The 17,588-nt window shown below is 29.0% G+C and overlaps 1 protein-coding gene across 8 annotated transcripts in view; it reads right to left on the bottom strand.

Moving 5' to 3' along the window:
* Positions 1 to 17,588, bottom strand: part of LOC118196463 (cell adhesion molecule Dscam1-like) — a 1,288,074-nt gene that overhangs the window by 46,920 nt on the left and 1,223,566 nt on the right. For all 8 annotated transcript variants that reach the window (XM_085816870.1, XM_085816863.1, XM_085816868.1 and 5 more), the window contains 2 exons: positions 8,923 to 9,093; positions 2,474 to 2,544 (listed from right to left, as the gene is read on the bottom strand). In XM_085816870.1, the coding sequence (XP_085672996.1) occupies positions 2,474 to 2,544; positions 8,923 to 9,093 (242 nt within the window). The remainder of the gene's footprint in view (positions 1 to 2,473; positions 2,545 to 8,922; positions 9,094 to 17,588) is intronic.

Here is a 17,588-nt window from a genome sequence, read left to right on the forward strand (position 1 = left end):
TTCACAGTATTCTACTATATTTTAAAATTTATATTTTATTAAGTTCTATTTTCAGTTTCATTAATAAAATTGAAGGTATGCATGCAGTTATTAGATGTGCACATTTTAAGTATGTATTTATGCATAATTACAAGAATACTATATTAGGCATAATGATAAATGCATAGTAAATATTCAACTTATAATCCAGATTTTTATCACAGCACAATATACTTCAGATAATTAAATTTAATCGTGCATTATGATATATGGAGAAAATTTTGTTTTATAAAAACACTGAATGATAAATGCATAATGATAAATGCCTAGTAAATATTCGACTTATAACCCAGATTTTTATCACAACACAATATACTTCAGATAATTAAATTAAATCGTGCATTATGATATATGGATAAAATTGTGTATTATAAAAACACTGAATGCAAGCAACTTTGTGTTATGATATGCAACCAAGTATTTCGCAAAATTATTTGCACTTCCTGGTAGAGTGTTTCATACACTAAAAAATTTATTTATTTGTTAAAAGGACAATGCGCGATATAAAACAAATAAATTTAAAATTACATTTAGCTTCTTTTTTTATGCAACACTTTTATTTAATTGTTAACGCAGTCAGCTATAAAGCAATAGATACTAGATTCATGAAGTAATTAATAACAAGTTGTGGCCTATGAGCAATATTATCCCTTTTTATAATGAAAGCATAAAATTTAAGTTGTCTTTCATATTATTAAATATACATTAAAATTATAAACAAACTGCGAAACAATTTATATTAAAATTATTAAAATAATTTCAGTAAATATTATACTGTTGGCACATTGTTAAAATATCTTTCATTTTTAATTATTCTTACATAAAAGAAATGTTTCTGTGAAATTTCCTAAAATATTCCCACTTTTATCATATTTCAAACCATGTGAACATGTGCAAAATTTCAAAAAAAAATTCGAAAAGGCCTTGTGATGGCAAACCAATAGAAATTTTATGTTAGAATTTTTACACATCTCACGTACTGACTGAAAAATGTCAATCAAACTCTTACCTTTAAAGAATTTTCACACGTTTTATTAAAATAACTATAATTTTCAGTTTAAAAGTTTCAGCGATGAATTAATGCAAAATTTGCAAACTGAATGTGAGACAAAAAGAATTTCTTTACTTTATTAGGGTATATAAGCCATAATTTATATAATTTTGTACTTTATATGTCCTGCAGATTTCTGAAATGGAGTTCAAACACACTAATGTCCAAAATTACTTCTAAGTAAAAACGAGTAATGGTGTTTCATAAAAAAATCAATTATTCGTGTTTATTTCAAAAGGGTGTTTAGTACAAAAATATGTACGTAATTACAAAATCTAATTTGATTATCTTCTAAATTGGAAAAAAAAATGACGCGACGTCAACTCAAAACATCAAAGCAGGGCCTGGTTATTGCCTATGGCTTCACGTTAGAAGAGCCCTTAAGTCTTTCTGAAAATCCTTATAACACTGTTCTTTTCTCCGGAAAACTTGAGCAACGGGGCCTCTAAAGTAATCTGTGTCTAACTCTCAAATTACATTTAGCGCCTTGACGCAAAAATTGTACTGATAATACACAAATTATGTTTTCTCATGAAATTCTTCAGTTCAAAATTGGATTTCGCTGTTTATAAAATCAAAATGAATATGCGCCAACAAGTGACATTTTCCAAAAGCCTTGAGTTGGATAAATGCAGACCAATGAATAAGCAATTTTGGCAGTGACAATATAGCTGAAAGTTTTCCAACTGAATCTCTGAGGTCTGGAGACAATTTTTAAAGCCTCTAAAAGTCTTGCTAATGAGACAAGATAAGTTGGTAAGAGGAAAAAAACTGCTTCTTAATTTCATTTACGTTTTACCCATAACTACCAATTATTACAGAAATATGAGTCCTAACCAGTTGATTTCAGAGTTTACAGCTGCCTAAGGAATTTTTGTATTGCCTTACAATTTATGCGCAAATAATGCTTAAGAAGTCCTTTATGCAAAACACCGATGATCTTGCTGCATTGATCTCACAAGAGAAATCTAAAGTGGCCGAAAAATAAGATTTAAGGTCTACAAAATTGGGCCTGTACCCTCTTCAATGTCGAAGTAATGTACAGGTAGTTCGTATATTCAATGAAATACGCTTGGAGAAATGTGTGTTCAGTAAAATACGTACTATAAACCTAACACTAGTAAATATGTAATTAGATAGATTTTGTACATTAATCAAGAAAACTGTTTCCAATCATTCATATTTTAGATGAAATGCATTACGCTTTTAAAAGTGCGTATTCGTTTTCTTTTGAAAATATGTTTCATATATCATGGTAAGCTCTTAAAATCCTCTTTGCATACACATAGTATACATAACTCTATGCAACCATTTCGAAAATATTGTTTGCATTTTAGAAAATTACAATAGAATTTCTTTAAAAGAAATCTGGCAGACAATTACTTTCCAGGTGACTTTCATTGATTGAGCACCAGTTGAATGTACATGTACTTCAGTTGGAGCACCTGATGGAGCTGTAAAAGAAACAAAGATTTTATATTTTTTATTAATTACTCAACATATTATGTTTAAATTATTTTGTACTTTTAAGCTTAAAACTTCAACTGTGTAATTCAAACCAGCAGAATGTCTTCATTATGAAGTTTTCATTTCAGTGTTTCATACCAGTTGAATTATCGAGAAATATTGCCTCTTCAAAACGCATAAATAGTTGAGTAAGAAGCATTGTGTTTGATTACATCTAATTTCAGTTGATTTTTTTATCAAAAACAGTAACTTAAGATTTATAGTCTCTTCGGTTTATTATTTACACAGTTTGGTTGCTGTTATTACAAACATAATTATTTTGTAAATATGTTATAATGTAATTTCTTCTATAAACTTGTAATATGAATACTATAAAAATCATCAGTGAATACAAAATCATCAATGGTATAAACACCATTGATGATTTTCTATTAATCGTAATTTCTTTTATGCACAAAACTCATTATAAGGCAGGTTTCTCTAAAACAGAGTTTCATACAAATGAATTTCTCACAAGGCATATAGTCAATGTATATTTTTTTGTCAAAATAGTTCTCAATCACGTCATTCCATTTTTACATTCATTTACCATATTTCGATATTTTGATCTTCCCTTTGATAGACCTTTTTCCTTGTGTATTAATTGTATGTAACTAATAATTTCCTCAATAGATTAATAGTCTAGTTTGAAAAATATAATGAATTCATAAAAAAAAATGAATAAAGCTTTTTAAAATCTCAAAACCTTTTAAAACTTCATATTCTTCCTTCATTACAAAGTCAAATAGAACAGCTGAAGATGCATTTCATCACACTTACTTTTATGAAAATGATAAGAAATTAAAGTAACAGAATCCAGAGAAATGCCACAGAATACTAAATTTTACAGCAAATACCAGAAATAATATTTTTTTAATTGATGGATGTAGTTTTATATCATTATAAATAAGAATATTCATGGTCAACAAGCAATCCCTAACACTAATATATTTTCAGAAATTTTAATGCATTTCATTTTATATACTAACTATTACTATTTAAACATTCAAAATAACACTAATAATTCAAGCTTTCAAATACCTGTTCCTGTTGCAGGAATTTTACGATTTTTCTCAAGGCTTAGTAAGCATTTGATGATACATTCTATGAATTTATTGTAAATTAAAATTTTATAAAGTTATGACAGATACTGAGAAAGAAGTTTGCAGTTTTAAAAATCGAGTATAATATTTATGTAGTATGTACGTATTTGGTTTACATATAGCAAAAATATAACGGTACTATTCGGTTTCGAGGGCCGTAAAAAATCGCCAAACTATTGTTGATGCCAATGCTGCCAAAAATAATCGCGGCAACCCTAACGCAAGAAAGGAAGTCTAATAGCGAATAACTGGTACTATTCCGTTTTGAGGACCGTAAAAAAAATTTATGAGAAAATATATGCGCAAAAGCGCCAAATCTAGCAAACGTGTCATTTAACAGCGCGCCAAATCTAGTGTACGCGCTTATTTCAGATTGCGTAAGTTAATATTGTTTCAAATTTCTTAAGACGCCATTGAAATACTAGTTTAATTTTTAATTCCTTTTTTTTGATTTTAAATCCTTTTTTTGATTTTAAATCCTTTTTTGATATCCTATGGATTTAACAATTTGGGAAATGCCCATGAAGAAAAGTCTGCAATAGAATTTTGTGTAAAGTGCAGAATCACCCACTGCTTGACTCGTTTTTAAGAATTGCACATACTTGGTATCCATGTACACATCGACCTATTTTCACTTAAAAAAAAAAATCCCAGAATTGCACAAAAATGGCACTTCGCACACCCTAACTAACGAGATGAAATTATGCTTTAGCGATAACTCGGTAGCGAAATAGCGATGCAGGCATCCATTCAGCTGTGTTTAGCAATTTTTATATAAATTATAATAATGATTTGAAATAGTTATTTACTCTTACGCTTCCATTCACTCATGTTTAGCATTTTTTATATAAATTTCAATAATAAAAGAGTATTATATGAAATTAAACTTTTATCTAAATTAAAACATCAATCTTAGACAGTTATTTACTATTATACTTCCTTTCTTGCGTTAGGGTTGCCGCAATTATTTTTGGCAGCACTGGCATCAACAATAGTTTGGCGATTTTTTACGGCCCTCAAAACCGAATAGTACCCGTATTTGGTTTACATATAGCAAAAATATAACGGTACTATTCGGTTTCGAGGGCCGTAAAAAATCGCCAAACTATTGTTGATGCCAATGCTGCCAAAAATAATCGCGGCAACCCTAACGCAAGAAAGGAAGTCTAATAGCGAATAACTATTTAAGATTGATGTTTTAATTTAGATGAAAAGTTACTTTCATATAGTACTTTTTTATTATTATAATTTATATAAAAAAGGCTAAACATGACTGAATGGAAGCATAAGAGTAAATAACTGTTTCAGATTATTATTTTAATTTAGATAAAAAGGTTAATTTCACATCATACAATTTATTATTATTATTATTTATATAAAAAAGGCTAAAATAACTGAATAGAAACATACTCATTACAGGTTTCTTTCCTGCACCGCCATTTTGCTACCGAGTTATCGATAAAGCATAATTTCATCTCATAATTGTTCAAGCATAATTTTCTATCATGAATGATGCCTTTTTTTTTTTTTTTTTTTTTGAAAAAATTCTATTGTAGACTTTTTTTCACTCGGCAATTCCCAAATTGTAAAATCCATAGCTTTATCATAAAGAGAATTAAAAAATTAAACTAGTATTTGAATGGCGACTTGCAAATATAGAACTATCTAAAACTTACGCAATTTGAAATCAGCGCGTTCGCGAGATTTGGCGTGGCGTGCTGTTTAATGGACGAGTTTGCTAGATTTGGCGCTTTTGCGCATGCCTTTTCGCTGCAATTTTTTACGGTCCCCGAAACCGAATTGTACCAAAATAAATTTTAAATAAAATCAAAAATATTTTATTGTAGCGGATACTTTAACTATTGCTTTTTTTCTAAAGAAAAACTCCGAAAAGTTTTTGTGTAAACTCCACATATTGTAAGTCGCATATATATATGTGTGCTTGATATATATATGAACCGACACCTGCATTTTTTAAATAATGTGTTTTCACTAAACGTTTTAGAGTAGGAGATGGAGGAAATCGAACAAGTTTCTATATCATTTAAAAAATATTATTTATTAAACTAAATCTGGCTTTTAGAATTGATTTAGTTGGATAAAGCTTAATAAATTAGTTAATTGGTTCCGTAATTCTTAAACTGTACAGCTATACATAATTTTCTTTGTCTTGATAATTACTCGGATATCTTTTTTAGTCAATCTGAAAATTATATAAAAAAAATTCATTTTCGATAATTTATAATTGTCTAAGCAAACAGCACCAACAAAGGTAAGGATAAAAAATATGCATTACTATCATGGATAAAGCAAAACATTAAAGACGGGGGGCATGCCTGTGTTATGTAAGGAATATCCATAATGCCTATAACAAAAAATGTATTTAGTTTAACACACACACACACACATATATATATATATATATTTACAGATACTATTATACTGACTTCATTCTCTGCTTTCTTACTGGTAGTGTTTCTTATTTGATTTAATACAAGATCAAATCATAGAATTTAAATTATAATCGGCCTTTTTATGCATTGTTAGCCCAAAGAAGCATTAGCCCATAAGGGCTATGAGACTGCAAACGGCATTTTGCATTGAATCACGTTTCAAATTGTTTGCCACTAAATATTATCGCCTTATATGACATTTAAAGAAATAAAATAATGAAGAATCTGATTTAACGTGTACATGTTTCTCGCATTGTTGAAAAATTACGGTACCTAAAGCCATCAAATTCTGAATAATGAAGTCCTTCACTCAAATATGAGCACATGGAACCCTGAATTTGGAATCTGGAATTTGTTTTATTACTCATTTCATATTTTTTAAAAACTTTAACGAATTTTCGATTAACAAACTCAACGATTTCATAGCGAGGAATGGCAATACCGTACGAAAAAATTTATCTCCAACACGAGAGACTGTATTTCAGAAATTCACAAGATATGCTGTTTTCAAACATTTTCAACCGAAAGTACATTATGTATGTGTGTGTAAATGGACAAAATGCCCCTTTGGACATAATAAAAAATCTGAAAAACGCGATGTAGAATAAAAATGCGATTTTTATTTTAATTTGAATTCTGATCTTTAATTTTAGCAGCAGTATTTCATAAATATATGTAACAATGTTAAATTTAGCATTTAACATTTCCTAGCAATTTTAAAGAAAGCAATTGACACCCGGTTTTGAATATTGCAATGTGATTAAATATTCAAGCAATGAGTACCATTTAAAGAAAATGTTATTTTTTTTAATACTAAGATAAAAATCTGATGTGTACACCACATGACTTCCTTTTACGGAATATTAAATTATACGCATTTTTTCTTGCATTTCAGTTAAACTTATTGGATTGAATTAAATCTAATTCGTCGATAGCCCATAAACCACAATAGAATAAATGCACTCTTTAAAATTCACTTTATTTGTTTACCATAGCGACATTCTGGTGCTAGGTTCACTTAACAGCGTTATATTTCGTTCATTTTATAACTCAGAATGCACAAAATCTATATCATTTAAAGAATTATCTAATCGTTGCCACATGTTCTATTCAAATACTATAATAAATCTAGAACGGCGTATAAAAGAAATTAAGCAAACAAAACAAAAAAGGAACAGTTTTTCACAGACGATTCAGTATTTCTCATTCAATGAATTCAGTTCTCACTTCGCGACAAGGCAAAAGTACATAAAAATGCAAATTATCTGTATTAAAAATTGTGAAGTAAATCTTAAATGCTTATTTCCTCGAAAAAAATCCAGAAAGGATTAAGCATGATTTAATTGGCAATTATAAATGAAGCGTTATCTTTGCTGTTGCGAAGCTTAGTCTCTCTAGATTGGCAACAAATCTACTATTCTGCTGTTTCAAATGTAAACAAGCATGTCTGACATTTTATTTTAATATTAGGCTTAACCTCACCTAAACAGCTTTTAAATTATTGATAATTCTACAAATATTGCTTGAAGATTTCCTAAAACTTAAAAACCTTAACCGGAAGATAAGAACAACATAATTCTATCATTTTTAAAGCAAAAAACGCACAATTTACAAATATATAAGAGTAAAGAAACTGAGATCACTGAGCCGGGTAACAGAGTGGGTGTATTATATACGTTTGATGCGGCCGATTGCAACCAAAATATGAGGTGCATATCTACATGTTATAGCAATCCTATACACAAAATTTCAACATTCTGAGGCTACTCGTTTTTGAGTTATGCGAGATACATACGTACGTATAGACACCACGAAAAATTCTCTTCAGAATTCATTTTAAAGCAGCTTTATAATTTGTTTGGAGGAAAGATGTCTTTCATTCTGTTCTTACGTACAGATGTCACACATAACATCGTTAAACTGCATTCGATAGCGGTCAAAATGGATATTTTTGCTGAAATATGGTGCCTGAAACTTTTCGCGATTACAATACTTGCTTTTTGCTTCGTACAATGAAGAAGAAATTACAAAATACTATCTGTCACAATATAATTGCTCTGAGCCTATTTAAAAAAAAAAAAAAAATACGCAAGAGCTTGAGTATCAAGACCACAAAAATCAGCTTCGATTTATTTTCTACGACAAGAGTAAATGGGTTTTAAATAAATTTGGGACAAACTTTGCACAATATTTCTCATATAATATTCAAATTGTAACGAAAATATTATCAAAAAATATCAGAACTACGCCGAGACTACTCGTCAACGGTTGTTCTGCACAGGTTCTTAATATACGTATATAAACTTTAATAATAATTAGACACATTGAGTCTACTATTACAATATCTGTTTACAATTTCAATATTTATAGAAAAAGAAATAAATCTTATCTACTTGAATTCTGCACATGTTTCTTGACGAATAAACAACTTTGTTAACACTTGACATCAGTATTTTCACAGTTTCACAGTAAAGCAGGAACTAGGATATTATTCAATAAACAGAACACAAATACAATATAATAATTCAATTCATATTCATATCAACATTAAATTTATATAACACTTCTATTACTAAGCAAACACGGATTAGAACGTGCATGGCAACGCCGAAAACTGATGCCATCCACAAGAAAAGGATACATAAAACTCGCGTCATTAAAACATTAATACATTAAAAGTCTCATGTTCATTCAATAAAGTTATTCATAAAACAGTCTCGTGGATATCTTCCGAAGTTTATTGACAGCATTACGTAACACAAATGATTACCTTCTTCTTCCGTTGTTATTTCTAATACATCACTTGGTTGACTTCTACCAAGAGCATTTTCAGCTATAATTCTTACATAATACGTTGTGACAGGTACTAACCCACGTAGAGTAGCACTTGTATCTGCACTTGACACAATCAGTTGAGAAGTTTGACCATTCCAATTTTTGTCTAAAAAATATAATATAGTGGTATACAGGATGAAATGGTAACGAGTTTAACAAAACCATTTTAAAATTAATTATCATAGAGAATTGAAATAAATTAGATAGAACCGTAAAACGTAAGACACATTTTGTTAAGAAAATTTTAAATGCAATACTTTATAATATTTTGGTGCTGAATAAAATGCGATTACCAAATTTCATGGTCCCAGATTGCTTTTGAATAATGCCCTCTTTTTCTAATAATTTTTGTCAAAAAGCCAAACCGATTAGTGGTAACTAGATTAAATAATTATGCTTATCCAGTTTTTCGTATTTTGCCATACATGTCATTTTAGAGCTTATAATAGGCTATTATTCTAAACTTTCATTTCTACTTTAAGTGCTTCTATTGCAGTGATAAATGTTCACAGAAACGTTTTCCTGTTTTCCAGCTGGAAATAATTGTGATGGGTACCTAGAAAATTAATCTTAAGCGAGGTTTAGCACCTCATTATTTTATAGATTTTCAGTAGCTTACCAATTAATTCTCTGTGATATTTATGCCTATTCGTTATAGACACTTTCACTACACATTTAACAGAATTTCACACAACAGGTTCAACCTCATTCAACACAACTTTACCAACTGAGGATTTCTCCTATCCTTTCCTTTGTTTCATTTGTTTTCAAATGAAACTATTTGTTTTGATAACGGCTGTGTTTTTTGTACTAGAAAAAATTTTTAAAACGAAGTAATTGTATTTTCAATCAGGTTTGGTATTAATAAAATACATCTGATATGCTTAGGTCATTTTCCTATTCGAATTCTGAAGTTAGTTCCATTCTTTGCCGTTTCACTACTGAAATGTCTTTAAATAAAGCTGTTTTGAATGTTTTTTCGATATTCCGCTTTAGTTTACAATAGATACATAAACAAACAGGAATCTTCAAACAAACTGCTGAACTGTCTCTAAAACAATATTATAATCGAAGAAATGGAGTATTTTCATATTTCATCATATTTGCTTGCTTGGCCTCTCCCCCCCCCCGGAAAAAAGGAGGTTTTGCAATTCATCACTTAATTTATTTGCAAAATATTAAGTGGTATTAATAAAATACATCTGATATGCTTAGGTCATTTTCCTATTCGAATTCTGTAGTTAGTTCCTTTCTTTGCCGTTTCACTACTGGAATGTCTTTGAATAAAGCTGTTTTCAATGTTTTTTCGATATTCCGCTTTAGATAACATAAACAAACAGGAATCTTCAAACAAACTGCTGGACTGTCTCTAAAACAATAATCGAAGAAATGGAGTATTTTCATATTTCATCATATTTGCTTGCTTGGCCTCTCCCCCCCCCCTGGAAAAAAGGAGGTTTTGCAATTCATCACTTAATTTATTTGCAAAATATTAAGTGGTTTAAAAAAATCGCTTTTTAATTTCATAATCTAAAAATAATTTAAGTTTTGTTAATTTAGGGAAAATTACCTTTTAGAGAAAGTTAATTCTTTCTTTTTCGATCCTTTGTCTTCGAATTTCTCATTAATTTTACTTTTGATATAAAAAGGCAGCAAATAGTCATTTTGAAGACGTATTGAGAATTGAGAATCTATATTTTAATCTCTGAAGTCTCCTTATTGGATGACGATTTTTAATATAAAATCTATTTTTATCCTTAGTTCTCAAAATAATTCAACGATTTTGTTGTTCAGATGTTTTAGTCCTTAATTATGTACCCAGGTTTTTAATTCAAGTTGTAGCGTTATCAATATCAAATCTCTAGAGATATGTCATTGATATTTTCCTAAAATATATACTGATTATCAAATGCACCGCACTTGCATATAATTCCTTCATCTGCGCAGCATAAGTAAGAATTACTGCTATTTACACATGCCCATTACATAACAGAATATTTTAAATCTTGCTTTCGAAGTGCTTATGAGTAGATGTTATTCTATAGAAGTGTGTTGGTGAAATAAATTTCTCGTAATAACTCTACAGCATCGTAACCAGTAAAGACAATCAGACCGACTTTTGACAAAGAACAACAGTTTCAATAAAAAGTTCTGTTAAAAAAAAAATGAGAAGTTTGTAACATTATAATTGAAATATGTAACATAAAAAAAAGAAACAAAAAATCATTGGTAAAAAACTCTGTTTATTAATTATTTATGTTTATAAGTATTTTTCACTTAATCACATCCGTATATGATTTTTTTTCTTTTTTTGTTTACTGTGTAATTACAGTGTTCAGTCTGGCTGTAAAGACAACAGGAAAAGGACACGCTTGGCAAAAACATCAAAACTAACCTTTGACGCAAAACAACAGCTTAGGTAGAAAAACTGTTACAAATGAAAAGGGACATGCGGAAAGCTATGAATTCATATCTGAAATATCAACCAGAAAATACATAAAATCAGCCCAAAATAAGGTCTACAATATATTTTTTTTTATTATTATTAATGGTTATGTTTAGAAGTATTTTTCTCCTTTCTTTATTTTTACCTTTTCCTTCATTAATATCATTTAATATTTAGGAACATTTTAACTAGACATCATTCATTTAACTTCTTGGATAAGTGCTTGAAGAATCCATTACTGGTATTTTTTATCGCAAAGCGAAAAGAAACACAGCTATTCGTAATAATACTATACTTTTAAATCTAAAATGCTGTTCTTACCATTTTACATCACTTTTATCCCTTTGATCGCTTTACAGTGAGAAATCTTGAGAAGCTATTATTTTTATAAAAGTTAAAGTAAAAGACAAGGAGCTTTATAACTTAATGAGAAGTATATAATAACCTAGTAATTGAGATAGCTTTAGCAAAAGAAAACAAAGCAGTTTTAGAGAACTTAAGTATTTTATTTCAGAGCAAGTCACTTGTAAAATGTACAATCACCATGCCAGTATTCGAAATCCGAATTTCCAGATTGCTAGCCGAACGTGCTTCCAATTATACTACAAAGGCAAGTGATAAGTAGGAAGACAAATTTCCCCCACCCTTAAACAGCGACTGGAAGGGTTCCGACCCATTTGCCAAATCCTGATGCTGACGAATTATCTTCAACTATATTTTCGTTAGGGAGCTACTATAGTTTAACTACATTTTATTTCGGGAGCCACGGTAGACACCATTATTTATTTCATCTCGGAGCAAGTCATGAGAAAAACTTTTTGTGCTATGAGTGATTGCTCGATCGATCATATATTTCTAATACACGGTCCTTTCGTTAAATAAATACAATATTCCAAATAATGAATAAATGCATTTTCGTGAAATGATAGAGGCAGGAAAATTATCATCCTTTTGTAAAGCGAAGTAATAAAAAAATGGCTTTTTTGAAAGCTAGTTGAATATTAGAAACTAATTTAAAACCATGATTTATTTTTGTCACTCTTCAGACTCATTTAAAAATTAAAATAATATTTCAATTTAAATGAATAAAATTTGTTTTGTTTTGTTCAGTTTAAATGAATAAAATTTTTTTGCGAAATTTAAAGATTACCTAAGAATAACTGATACATTTGAATTCATTTATGTTATTAAAGCTTTCTTTCATTACATTACTACAGATATATTCAAAAATTATTTACTCATGAGCACATGAGCACATCTTTAAGCAATGGATTAATGTATAATTAAAAACTAATGCGAACACAATTAAATGTTATTATAGTCATAATTTATGATACTAGATGGCGGCACTATCATCAGAGTGAATGGAAAAATTTTCGCGGCGTCGCTATGACATTTAAGCGTCAGACTGGCCAGTACGCAAAAACAGTTAGTTCTACTGAAAGTGCTCCTTTGTTATCTAACAGCAATGCGATCTTAATGAGTTGAGGTTACTAGGGTCTGGCGAGTACAGAAGACCAAACTTTTACAAATTTATTCCTATTCTTAGAAGTGTTGCTGTTGTTAAAAGCTCAGAGATCCATATTTTATTAAGACGTCTCTGCCTGACAGTGAAATCAAATACGGAATTTTCTCTTCTAATTTTATCTCGTATAATATATTAAAATTACTTTTACAAATAACGATGAGTCATAAATATATTTGATGAAACAGTAATTCAAACCCGTCACATGAAGTTCATCGTACGTTGAGCTTAAATGATTGGTAGGGTACGAACTGCGCCAAATTTGATCGAAAATCCCCGTTCTCCTCTTTTTTAAACCACGAACTGCGCGACGTTTCCTGTCCCCCATTTCTTTCCAAGAAGATTGGGTGCTACAAGAAGTCGTTTATCGCCATTAATGGGACATTCTATTGAGACTGCCAGCCTTTATTTTCGTTTATCAATATAGTAAAAGTTGTGCATGTAAAACAAATATTAATTTAAAGTCTGGCGTGTGCTAAAAAATAAATTTCTTTTACACTCATTTTAAAGTTTTATGATGCTTAAAGGAATGATGAGCCAGATCTTTTTTATTCTCTGTAAGAATTAAAAACTTTCCAAATTGTAGATTTTAGTCGCTGATATATATATATATATCAGTTTTGAATAGTAAAATTGATAGATTAATGACATACACAAAACTGATACATAATCAACGTATCAAATATCGGATTTGTAGCTGACCTTAAATACGTTTCTTGTCTAGATAAATATTAACAAATCTTCTTAGATAGCAGAATGGTTTTAACTTTCAAATTTACCATTTTAGGTAAACAGTTTTAATTTAATTTTAAAAATTCTCTTTATTAAATCTAAAAATTGGACTTCTTAAGTCGTTCTAAATTCACATTAATATTATTGCAATATATTCCCGTATTAAGCTTTCCATTTTTAATCACTGAAGTTATTTTAAGGTTATTTAACTTTGTTACAAATTCCATATTTTAATACTAGAAACGAACTTTATTATATTTAAATTTATTATATTTAATACTAGAAACGAACTTTTAACAAATTCCTATTCTAATACTAGAAAATATTTAGTCTGTTTTCCACCTTTGGCATACATTTAATTTCTAATTTAATTAATAAATTGATAATTATGAGCGTCATCAGAATTTTTATAATTAACAAAAAAAAAAAAATTAAAACTTCCTTATATTCATATCTTGAGATTTTCAGTCTCCCTTTTAATACATTCCTTTTCACATATTGTTGCACTGTACTCAAGTTTTCATGTATGTAAAATTTATATAATTTGTATTGTATTTATGCCAATTTATATTTAAATGATAATTTTTACAAATTCTTGCTTCATAACTCTAGTTAATAGAAGATGTTTCTAACACCTTGGCAAAGCTTAATCTTCAGCATGTAGCTTATTTTCTAACCTAGTTTCAGGCTGACTTATTTGTAAAATTAGTTACTTGAAATTATTTGTTAACAAAGATGGTCGCTAAATCACACTAATAATATTTCTAACTGTTGTAATTTATAATGCAACGAGTTCATACGATTTATAATATAATTCATTTATAATTTTTTCAGCAGTATTGAAATTAATAGCAGATACTGATAATGTTATAAATTTAGATTAGAATGATTTAGTTGCCGTTGCCTTCTTCACTCATGCTTTTATGCTACTTCCTAATATTTCATGATGGCATACAGGTAAGTTTAACTTATTCATTAAACATGTAAATCTCTAATTCAGCCCACTTTTGTTCTTATGTGTGCTGTATCTTCTATTTTCTTTAATATACTGTTCAGCCTAATTTCAAAAGGTCTTATGATCAAGGGAAAAGTCACTAAACATTGGTAGTTCGACCCGAGTTTCTAGTCCCAGTGATCCCCTAACTCTTTCTTTTTTTGTACTTATTTACTGTGTAAAAATGTATAGTAAAAATTTCAGTTCATGAAGTAAAAATACTTTTAAAATTTACTCTTTGAAAATATTGCAAAATTTTTCACCTTAGCGTGTCTTTTTACAAATCCCCCTGATAAGAAAAAATAAGGAAAGAAATTAACTTGGCTTCGGTGATTGATACCTCAGTGCAAATTATGTGTAACTTTTCCCAAAAGCATAGAGTTTATATGGATATCAATAAATTATGGATTATTTCTCATCTAATTTTCTTAACATTTTTATTCCAGAATTTTCCTTTCAAACTGTAGTGTTTAACTTTATGCGTTTTCTATAATAATTTACATTTGTTTATAATTTTACGTGAATGAAAGTGATTATTTAATTGTATAAGCTTTGCTGAAAGATAAACGAGAAAACAAAATTTTATCACTTGCGGTAAAGAGAGTGTTTGATGTAATAATTATTATATATTTTCTTTGATAGTTTTTATTTAATTTCTTTCATTTATGCATTACTACATAGTTCTTTTCAAAAAATATTTTTCTGTGCCGCTATGTCCGTATTTCAATTTCAAGGAATGCGTGCTCCGTGTAGGGTATATAATGCTTAATAAACTTATGATATGAAAGAGATCTAAATTCTCTTCTCATTTCTGCTGCATTTTTAAAATTTCAACCCCTAAGAAATTTACTCTAGAAATATTAAACACTTATTTCCTGGAATAAATTTCAGAAAGGATTAAGCATGACTGAATTCGCAATAATAATAAAAGAAGGCTTTATCTTTGTTGTTGCCGAAGCTTAGTTTCTCTAGATTGGCAACAAATCCACTATTCATTTATAAAAAATATATTTCTTTATTTTTATTTTCCTCTTGGCTACAGTTGGCTTCGAAAAATAAAATTGTAACCCTGTGGCCAACAGGGGAAAGAAATTTTGATCGGCGCAGTTGGACTATCTCAGGACGAGGGGGGGATTTTCATTAGCGCAGTTGGAGTACACCTAAATGATTGCCCATAACCAAAGATCAAGGTCATGATAACTCACAATAATTTGTATTATAAAATCTCATAATAATGGCGATGAATAATTCTGTCGCAAATTTAATCAACAATAAATTATCAATAGTTGCTTAATACACTAAAATGAATAATTTAATCTATCAATAAATAACAGCAAAAAATATAAATTTAAGAAAAGTCATAAAATGAAGGTTATGCAAGCAAATCATCATAAATAAAAATAATACAAACAAAGCAATAAAATAATGCACTGTCAAGTCTGCAATATTAAATATGTATGTATGTGTACACGCAAGCACACATACACACACACATATACAGAATATATATACATATATTCTGTACATGTATACACACATATACAGAATCTCTCTTTCGTTCTCTAAATGTGCCTGTTTTGGGGGCAGTAATTATTTTACATGTGTAGAAAAGCAAGAAGAAAATTTTTTAATTTATTTTCAAATTTCAAAAGAGATAATTTTTATTTTTATATTCTTACTGTCTCCCTCTTTTGCCTCTCTCTCTATATATACATTTAATTTTTCAAAAATGAATGAAATACTATTTCGCAGAGTGTAATATGGTTGTGTAATGCCTAATTGTAACTAGTAAAAATATTTAGCAAACAAAATGAAATACAATGCAGTTTATCATAAAATATTATGGAAATATTTTTTAATTGTTTTTAAACCTTAATTTAAAAACTGATTAAATTCAATTTATCTTTTTTTTTTTTTTTTTTGCTTAATTTTAGTCTCTATTTGTGTCCTAAATACTTTTACTAGTCACAATAGTTCTCCACACAAACATATTATACTTTTAGAATAGTAATATCATTAACTTTTGAAAAATTAAATTGAATCAGTTTCAGCTGTTACTGCTCTAGATTTTCCCATTGAAAGGCATAAATTTTACTCAGCTTAATTGTTTTTAACATGTATATATAGTAAAAAAGTTCAATCGCTTAATTTATCTCGAACAGCAAATGTAAAATTCTGTGCAGTAAAGCTAGATAAAAGCCCATTAAAAAAATAACAATTGAACGTAAAATAATAACTGCACGGAATAGAAATGCACACCAAAAACGCAAAATAGAAATAGAAAAATGAATGAAGCCAAAAACGTAGTGCTAAATTTCTCGTAGTACTTTCGTCTCGAGCTCAAGAGTTTGGTTCCACAAGTGCAGCTTTAGCCTTGTTTTCGAACCGACAAAATAATACTTATTAAAGCCGAAAGTAATCTTTAAATAAATTCATGAAATGAATTAGTTATTCATCAGGTAGCTTATAATTTCACTTCTTGTGTCCCCAACGCCTTGAAGAAAACATTATGGGAAATGTAACACCACGTTTGGTTTTTTACATTTATTCTTTTTTATATCTCTTTCGTTCTCTAAATGTGACTGTTTTGGGGGCAGTAATTATTTTACATTTTGTTTTTGTTTCTTAATTTTGATCTAGTGTTATTCGGCAGGACTTCATTTTTTTTTCTTTTCTTGCAGAAACATGGCTTAAGAATAGAATATATATAATATGTATAAAGAGATACAGAACATTTTTTTCTATTTTTACAAGGAACTTGACATCGTGATATACGTTTATAATACGGTGTGAGACTTTATAGTTATTTGTGTGCAGTCCGGTATGTTTACTAATTATGAACCTGAAATTATAATTCAAATGCTTAATTTGTACGAAATTATCCGGTTCTTTCTTGTCATATTA

The sequence above is a fragment of the Stegodyphus dumicola genome, chromosome 5, assembly GCF_044657685.1.
Source record: "Stegodyphus dumicola isolate Sdum_Otavi_A_Nest chromosome 5, ASM4465768v1".
Taxonomy (NCBI): domain Eukaryota; kingdom Metazoa; phylum Arthropoda; class Arachnida; order Araneae; family Eresidae; genus Stegodyphus; species Stegodyphus dumicola.